The sequence below is a fragment of the Sceloporus occidentalis genome, unplaced genomic scaffold (genome assembly GCF_023333645.1).
Source record: "Sceloporus occidentalis isolate IW3139 unplaced genomic scaffold, rSceOcc1.0.p SCAF_9, whole genome shotgun sequence".
Taxonomy (NCBI): Eukaryota; Metazoa; Chordata; class Lepidosauria; order Squamata; family Phrynosomatidae; genus Sceloporus; species Sceloporus occidentalis.
Window position 1 is genome coordinate 373,967 of NW_028316989.1, and position 9,318 is coordinate 383,284.

At 48.5% G+C, this 9,318-nt stretch overlaps 1 protein-coding gene across 4 annotated transcripts in view; it reads left to right on the forward strand.

Annotated features, from left to right (window-relative positions):
- LOC149306620 (exportin-7) overlaps nt 1-8,338 on the forward strand; it is a 35,761-nt gene extending 27,423 nt beyond the window's left edge. For 3 of the 4 annotated variants that reach the window (XM_089538428.1, XM_089538429.1, XM_089538430.1), the window contains 7 exons: nt 969-1,051; nt 1,936-2,150; nt 3,069-3,207; nt 5,085-5,245; nt 5,632-5,730; nt 5,869-5,996; nt 6,900-8,338. In XM_089538428.1, the coding sequence (XP_089394554.1) occupies nt 969-1,051; nt 1,936-2,150; nt 3,069-3,207; nt 5,085-5,245; nt 5,632-5,730; nt 5,869-5,996; nt 6,900-6,993 (919 nt within the window). In that variant the 3' untranslated portion in view covers nt 6,994-8,338. Of the gene's footprint in view, nt 1-968; nt 1,052-1,935; nt 2,151-3,068; nt 3,208-5,084; nt 5,246-5,631; nt 5,731-5,868; nt 5,997-6,899 lie in introns of those variants that run through there. The other variant, XM_089538431.1, reaches the window with a different exon arrangement.
- The last annotated feature ends 980 nt before the right edge of the window (nt 8,339-9,318 follow it).

Genomic DNA, 9,318 nt, shown 5'->3' on the forward strand with positions numbered 1-9,318 from the left:
GGGCAAACTGCCTGTTAAAACATAGCATAGCAGAGTGTCAGTGGTGGTTTTGTTGTTGTCATTGTTTTGAGCAAAACAATAGTGATGGTGCTGTAATGTGTTATTAGTGTTATAGCTGCTGCTGTTATTACCATCACTGTTTTGTCTCAAATTACTAGAAGTTTGTCTGAAGTGTTTTACTGCTGTCCTTCAGTCAAGGATTTCCAGTATGCGCAATAAAGGGAAGTGCTGAAATATTGACAGCAGAATTTTTTTGAAAACTGTACTAAAAGGCCTGATGCCTAAAAATTACTGGTGCCAGGCAGGCCTCCCTGAAAATAAAGTCCCACAGGTAGAGTGCTGCCACCCAAAAGGCCCTGGCTGTGCTCCAGCAGCCTCTTGAGCACCAGAAGAGGTTCTCCAAGGGTCCCTCTTGAGGTAACGCTCAGCGCATACTGGGCACAGAGTTCAGGAAAAGCCAAGTAATGTTGTTGTCTGTGAAATTCAACACAAGAGAAGGCAGGTGTGTTCAGCACTGTGTTTAGGTGGCTGTTTAAAGAATTGGGCCAGTGCATGTGGGCAAAAGTCCATGGGGCCATTGACAGTCAGGAGGCCATCTGCCTCTGGATCCAGACACACCGTGCAAGTGTGGCTCCATCCCTCCATCCCAGTTTTTCCACAGGGGCAGTTGTTAGCATGCCCTGGCAAAGGGGTGGAAATCGTATGACTGCATCGCCCAACATGCCTACCCATGAGATGCTTTGACTAGGGGGCTGCTAGGAGTTGCAGTCCAATGACCTCTGGAAAATCACACAATTCCCTCCCTGGTTGTCACAGCTGGAAACACGAAGGCCCCTCCGGTGGGCCATTGGAGTCTCCCAGTAACCCCAGACCCTCCAGTGGCATGTTTTCATAGGCTCTAGCTCTTTCGTCTTCATCACTGTTTGTGCCTCTGCGAACTCACAGCTGTACGACTTGTTTGCTTTCAGATCCCAGAGGCTGCAGTTTGATGTCTCCTCACCCAACGGCATCTTGCTCTTTCGGGAGACGAGTAAAATGATAACTACCTATGGTAGGTACCAGGGAAACGTTCCCCACTCGTGCTGGGAGGGCAGTCAGATTCAAGGGAAGAACAAAGGGGTGCCCACCACACAAGTCCACATGGTTTTGAGTTGGGGGCTTTTGAGGGAAGCCCCTCTGGCTGTGGTCCTTTCCCGGGAAAGAAGCCTTTGCTCCTCAAACTCCATGAGAACATAATAAATAGGAATAGCTATTCATACAGTCTGATTATAAAACTCCTTCCTGGATGCCAGTTTACTCCATGCATCTGAGGAAACTGACCAAGTCTACCAAAGCTTATGCTACAACTTCTTTTGCTCAATTAGCCTCAAAAGTGGTACAAGATCCCTTTCCATACTTGTTCTCTAGCAGTTTGCCACAGTTCTGCAACAAGAGCACAGCATTCACAACCCCATTGGGATTGTGCCATGGTTATGGGCATTTGCTAGCAAACTGTGCTACTTAATTCCTCTAATAAAAGCTCAGACACAAATTAAAAACAGGAGCTTGTAATAATGCAAAAATACACTTTTGTTTATAAGCATAAATGTTGGTCTAGGCCCTCTTTCACCACTTGGTTTTTTATCCCAATGCTATAATCTCCCTTTTTGTTTCTTTGTTAAATGATGGTAAATGCAGTTTTGCTGTGAATCTCCATAAGTAGCTGTATTATTATGGGTCCCTAACCTTTACTCCACAAAGGTTCTAATGGTCCTAAGCTTGAACACATCTTAAGGCTGGGATGTATTGCTCCTCTCCACATTTACTTGTGACCTCTCAGCTGTTAGCTTTCTAGGAGCCACCTGGGAATCATGTTCTCTGGGACAGAATGGAAGAGAAAGTGCCCTGGGCAGTGTTGGGATACCAGACCCCCCTTTCTTTTAAACACTTTTGCAGGGAATCGTATCCTAACCCTGGGGGAGGTTCCAAAGGATCAAGTGTATGCCTTGAAGCTCAAAGGGATCTCCATCTGTTTCTCCATGTTGAAGGCTGCACTCAGTGGCAGCTACGTCAACTTTGGGGTCTTCCGTCTGTACGGAGACGATGCGCTGGATAATGCCTTGCAGACCTTCATCAAGCTCCTGTTGTCCATCCCGCACAGCGACCTTCTGGTAAGCCAGGACAGCCTCCACACCTCACTCATAGCAGACCTTCCAAGGCTCACTGGGCTCCACGCCGTGTTTAGTTAGGATGATGCACAGAACCTTAACATAGGGAATTTTTTGACCCCAGTGAGGAGTCCAGTGTGCTGCAGAATATAAAAATGCCCCACTCCCAAAGGAGAATTGGGAGCCTGCCAGAGCGAGAAACATGTTCACGCAAGGTGGGATAGTCATTTTGAGTAGCTGTCGGCCCTCCTTGTTCCCCCCGTAAAAAGGTCAAATAGATCTGTTGGGAGAGTGTTTGTCCCAACAATTTTTATATGTTTAAAACAACAGTAACAACACTGTACATGGCAATTGGCTGAAACTCAGTGGCATTGTTTCCAGTTCTTTGAGTGGCAATGCCATAAAAGGCTGGCCTCGTGGATCTAGTTCTGTGTGAATTCTGCACCGAAATGTGGTTCTGGGGAATTAGTGTCCCATCTGGATGAAGGTTGATAAGGTGACCAGTAGATGCTGAGAAACCGATATGGAGAGTGAGCCCGCAAGTCCCCCTTCTTCAGAGGACAGCTCCCATCCCAATAATTTCTGAACCACTAGCAGATGCTGTCTTCATCTTCAGAAATCCCCTGTGCATCCAGGGAAACATAGATGCTTGTGTAGGTTTTGATTAACGTGACAGCCAGATGTTTTGAGGATTCTGAGGCTGGAGAGACACGGTGCAGGGGATTCCTGACCCCCATGGAAGTGTCTCTGTCTCTTAGCCAGATGGGGTACCTCCAGTGGTCGGGGCAGGTGCACTTTGAATAATGCCGAAGCAGGCTGGGCAGTCTAGGCTCGCGTTTGTGTGAAGCATCAGGCCGCCCTGCAGTCTCACATATAAGGAACTCAAAAGTTCTCATGTTCTCTTTTCTCTCATTGTTGCAGGATTACCCTAAACTCAGCCAGTCCTATTATTCATTACTGGAAGTTCTAACCCAAGACCACATGAATTTTATAGCTAGCCTGGAGCCCCACGTCATCATGTATATCCTTTCTTCCATTTCGGAAGGTCTCACAGCACTAGGTAAGTGTGCATTTTCTCTGTCTCATGGTGCATTTCCCTCAAGTGAGCAAAGGATCGGGGCAAGCCTGGCTCTCCCTCTGCTCTGACCAGTCTGGCCATTGGGAGACAGGGGAGTTGGGGTCTGCATGTTCCCCACCCTTGTCCTAAAGAAGAGCAGCCCTGGAAGGCTACAGGCCAGTGATGGTGGGCACAAAGAAGGTCACGAAAGCTGCTCTGGGATGTTGCATCTACACACCTTCATCAGTGTCAGTTGTAGATTTCTGATAAGGAGTTTATAGATGTATCTCAGTTGGAGAGGGATCATATACAATCTTCTCAACTAGAAGCATACACATGACAACATCTTTTGCTGTTAGTTTAACAGTCTGTAGACCAGCCTAGCAGTTATGGGGAGATGGTAGAGACTGAGGGGTCCCAGAAACTGGTTAGGGCACCCTTGTGGTTTGCTTTTGAGGTGTGCTTCTCTCGGTCTTACTCTATACCAGGAAAGATTCTAGAGCAGATCATTAAAAAGAGAGTCTGTGAACATCTAGAAAGCAATGCCATAATCACAGAAAGTCAACATGGGTCTCAGAGAAACAAGTCATGCCAGGCAAATCTGATATCTTTCTTTGATAAAATTACTAGCTTGGTAGATGAAGGGAATGCTGTGGATATAGTGTATCTTGATTTCAGTAAGGCCTTTGACAAGGTTTCGCATGGCATTCTTGCAAACAAGCTTGTAAAATGTGGGCTAGACAAGGTAACTGTTACATGGATCTGTAATTGGTTGACTGGCCGAAGCCAAAGGATGGTCAGCCATGGCTCTTTTTCACCCTGGAGGGAAGTGACCAGTGGGGTGTCCAGTGGGGCTCTGTCCTGGGGCCAGTGCTATTCAACATCTTTATCAATGACTTGGAGGACAAAATTGGGGGAATACTTATCAAATTTGCAGATGACACCAAATTAGGAGGAATAGCTAATACTCCAGAGGATAGGATCAAAATTCAAAATGACCTGAACAGACTAGAAAGCTGGGCCAAAGCTAACAAAATGAAATTCAACACGGAGAAATGTAAGGTACTGCACTTAGAGCGGAAAAATGAAATGCACAGATATAGGATGGAGGACATCTGGCTGAATGAAACTACATCTGAAAGGGATCTAGGAGTCCAAGTAGACCGTAAGTTGAACATGAGTCAACAGTGCAATGCAGCAGCTAAAAAGGCCAATGCAATTTTAGGCTGCATCAGTAGAAGTATAGTGTCCAGAACAAGGGAAGTAATAGTGCCACTCTATTCTGCTCTGGTCAGGCCCCACCTGGAATATTGTGTCCAGTTCTGGGCACCACAATTCAAGAAGGACATTGAGAAACTGGAGTCATGTGTCCAAAGGAGGGCGACTAAAATGGTGAAAGGTCTGGAAACCATGAAGCCCTATGAGGAACAATTCAGGGAGCTGGGGATGTTTAGCCTGGAGAAAAGAAGATTAAGAGGTGATATGATGGCCCTTTTTCAATATTTGAAGGGATGTCATATTGAGGAGGGAGCAAGCTTGTTTTCTGCTGCTCCAGAGACTAGGACCCGGAGCAATGGATGCAAGCTGCAGGAAAAGAGATTCCAGCTCAACATTAGGAGGAACTTCCTGAGAGTAAGGGCTGTTTGTGGAAAAACTCCCTCGGAGTGTAGTGGAGTCTCCTTCCTTAGAGGTCTTCAAACAGAGGCTGGATGGCCATCTGTCGGTGATGCTTTGATTGTGATTTCCTGCATGGCAGAAGGGGGTTGGACTGGATGGCCCTTGCGGTCTCTTCCAACTGTACGATTCTATGATTCTAAGAGGCTTTCAGCAGGGAAGAGGCTTGTTTGCTCTGTGGTCAGACCCTTTCTTCTGCCTTTTAGACACCATGGTTTGCACAGGTTGCTGCTCCTGCTTGGACCATATTGTCACCTATCTCTTCAAGCAGCTGTCCCGCAGCACCAAGAAGAGGACTGCCCCCCTGACCCAAGAGAGCGATAGGTTCCTGCACATCATGCAGCAGCACCCAGAGATGATCCAGCAGGTAATGGTGGCTGATGCAGCTCCACCTGCAAAGCGGGAAGGGCATCTTCCTAGCACCCAACACAGCAGCTGCGGAGCTGTCTCAGTCCCAGCAGATCATGCCCTTCCTTCTCCTCCTCTCACTCTTGCACACTTGCACACACCCTTTCAGTGTCTGCCTGAAGGCAAAGTGGGTCTTGTGCAGAGCATGTGTGCCATTCTTACTCAGGAGGAGTATGATGTTCTGTGTTCCGCCTCCGCAGCCACTGCTTATCCCCATAACACACCCAGGCACCCCACTGCCGTATCTGTTTGGGGAAGTTGGCCTGGATGGGTGAGTGTACATTTCTAAGAGAGGCAGTGCATTCATAAGCAAGTCACTCGCATGATCTTGCTCACTCCTTGCAGATGCTGTCTACTGTGTTGAATATCATCATCTTTGAGGACTGCCGGAACCAGTGGTCCATGTCCCGGCCTTTGCTTGGCTTGATACTACTCAACGAAAAGGTACAGCCCCCCTCAGGCCCAACTGGGCTGGGCTGGAGTCCTTTAAGAAAGAGGGCTCTGACTCTTTCCAGTACACAGTTCTTGGGTGACTGATGGTATCTGCTGCCCTTCTCTTCCTATTCCTCTGCCCCCACCCAGTATTTCTCAGACCTTAGGAACAGCATTGTGAACAGCCAGCCACCGGAAAAGCAGCAAGCAATGCACCTCTGCTTTGAAAACCTCATGGAAGGCATTGAGCGCAACTTGCTCACCAAGAATCGCGATAGGTCAGTACCTGTCTTACATGTCACATAAGGTTTGCATAACCCCAACTGGGGCAAGAGGAGGGTGGAGGTCTCCTCAGAGAGCACTAGAGGTGCTGGCTTGGGAATATTCAGCAGCAGGGAGGCCTGTCTCCTTCCCTGGAGCTTCTCTTGCAAAACAGCTTCAGTGCAAAACATAATGGCAGGCTTGCTGAGTTGAAGATGGGGGGTGTCTTCCTTGCTGGAAGGGCAATTCCAAAATGAGCTGAGCTGTGTAGAATTTCTTAAATCCCCCTCTAAGAAAGTTTGCAACTGGGACTATATGGCTTGAGCTGTCTCCAAGCGTCCCTTCCCCACACACTGCCATTGAGCCCCGTGGGGCACTATTATGGCTGTTAAAACAATTGGGTCAGAGGCAACCCAGCGGGGGGACTGCCCCTGTCTGGCTGTGTTCCTACAGAGAGAGAAAGGGAACAAGGTTGTGATTCCTCTTCTTTTTCTCTAGTGAATGGTTGTGGGGACGTGAGGCAGTCCCAGCTTCTCTCAGTTCTCCAAGCCATTTTGTGTCATCTTTTTTTAGATTGTAAGCCTGAGGGCAGGGAAATGTCTAATTAACAAATTGTAAGCCGCTCTGATAAATGATTATTATTATTATTATTATTATTATTATTATTATTATTATTTAACAGCCATAGAAGTGCCCCCCGCCCACCCAGTACAAGGCACTTCTCTAAAGGTGCATCTACCTCTGGGCTGTCGTTTTTGGGTGTATGGGAATGCTCCATACAGTATGGAGACAGTATTGAACAGCCTGCCCATCTTGTCATGATGGCATCTGAGGGCAGATGGTAGGCTGTGCCATAGCCTGGCAGGGGTTTGGTGTGTCCCACAGCCCTTCCAACCTGTTTTGGTTTGCATCCTTTGCAGGTTTACACAGAACCTATCTGCTTTCCGGCGGGAGGTGAATGACTCTATGAAGAACTCCACTTATGGGGTAAACAGCAACGACATGATGAGCTGACATCTTGTGCGAAGCCTCTCTCTGGCCGCCGGCCGGGGAGGTTAACTTTTCCGATGGAAAGACAAAAGGGCATTTGTGATCCCTGCTGGTCCCTGGGGCTAGGCTGCAAGTGGAGGAGTTGTTGTTGTTTGCGGGTGGACAGAGTTCACCGGGGCAGGGGCTTTTTTCCTGGGGGAGAGTGGCAGCAGACCGGCCCTCCCTGTGTGAATGTCAGAGAGGAACCCTGTGCCCTGCCGCAGCCTGCCTTGTATAAACATGTACATTTTTTCATAACATTTTGAACAAGGTTTATATTGACTCAAGTTTAAAAAAAAAGTGTGACTGAAATTTTTACAGAGTTTAGTGCAGCAATGCTGGCGTGAGGATCGTGTGTGAGTGCGGACGCTGCGTCTCCTGGCCGCCTGCCGCTGTGCTTCCCGTCAGGGCTGTGTGAAAGTGCAGAGTTATATTTAGTGACAGGTGTAGAGCGAGCGGCACAAGAAGTGTAAAGTTCCAAATGTATATTTTTCTTATACATCCCCTTTTAACGTGTACCATCCTGCCCCGACCTTCCCACTTGTTAGGAACTCAAAGCCATGCCATGCTCCATGTCGTCCCATGAGTTTGTGTCCCCCCGCCGTCTGCCGCCACACGCTTTCTAAGCCTGGTCTCAAAGGTCCAACCATAGAAAGCCTGAGACGGACATCGTCATCTGTCCGTCCCTCTCCCTTCTTCGCACATTGCACCAGACCTCCCCTTCCCCTACAAACCCTCCTTATCTCCCAGTTACTGGGAAACAGGCGGAGAAGCTGCTGCTTGACCGAGAGGCCGCAACAGCATCTCTCCTCCCCAAGAAACCATCTGCCCCATGAACAGCCCTGTCTTGCATTGCCTGCCCATAGATTTCCCAAGCGCCCCCCCCCCCACACACCCCAGTTGTCGGAGGGGACAGGAGCCTTGACCCATTGTGCAGCACAGCCCCAACACACACACACATACCCCCAATGCTGCAGCAACTACTTTGGGTATTTAAATTCACTTGGAGCAAATGATGGGGATGGGGAGAACCCGTTTGCCTTGACCCTTCCCCGTCTTCCTTGCTGCTAGTTCTGTGCACCCCTTTCTTCCCAGCTCTAAGCGGTCTTGGTTTCTATTCCTCCTGTTATTGGGGCTTCCCCCCTCCCTTTCCTTTGGTGATTGTATGTTGGGTCCTTTTTGCGTGAGCAGATTGCTGGATGACTTGTAAGGGTGTTTGCTGCATACAGTGTAAGCATTGTGGCTGCAAATAAACTTCAGTGGTTTCTACTGAGCTGTGTGAAACCGGGCCAGATCGTTACTCTTGTGTGATGTAAGCGGTGGCGTTTGGGGAGACGAGAAAACTGAGACCGGAGAGTGCCAGGCGGAAAAGGTGACTTCAAGCCAGTCCTGCAAAGCAGGAGGAAGGCTGAGGAAAATTGGGCTCCTTTAACAGGAAAAGTGGCCATGTCAGTGGCTTTGCATCCTTTTACACACACACTTGACAAGGCAAAAGGCAAAGGCAGTGGAGGGCATCCGTCCAGCTATGGGTCACTTTCCTTCTCACTATGGCAAAGCCAGTCTGCTTGAATGGAGTTGACCAGTGGCTGTGCGTAAAGGGTATGCCACATGCAGGCCAGAGCAAGTGTGAGGCTCAGGAGAAGTGGAGGTGGTCAGTGCAGAGGGGCAACGCTCCCTTTGAGAGATGGTTTTGGGGGGGATGCATCATAGGCAGTTGTTTTGGACCAGGGCCATATGAGAAAGAGAGAGATGGCCACCTTAAGTACCTCTTAATATTCAGCCACCTCTTACTCTTGTCTCATCTGCATGCCCTTTATTTGGACAGTGCGGTTAACCAAGCTTGTTAAAAAAGTAAACAGTTCATACTTGCAAGGCCCAGAAAACTAAAGTGGGTGGTTACTTACAGTTGCAAAAATTAAACAACAGCCATTTATTGGTTCCAGACTTACAAGTCTGTGCACAATAATTCTGAATTCTGTGCATGCTTATTTAACAGGCAGTCCTGTAAAATGCAGGACTTGCATCTTGGTACCACCCACTTAGACTTGGAAGGACGTCACCTCAAGGATGTCCTGGTGTGCCTGTGCAACCTGAGCCTCAGGAGCCCTCTTTGTATGGCATTTGGCGACCAGTGGCTCTGGCACCAGTCTGGCTCATTTCTCTATGGCTTTTGAGGGGGCTGCTTGACCCTAACAGCACCCACAGTTAGCATGGCCATTTGTACTGGAAGAAGCAGCAAGCATCCCGTGGCTTTTAAGCAGGCAGTTCTGCTCCTCTGTGTCTCACTGAAAGGGGTCACAAAAACCAGGG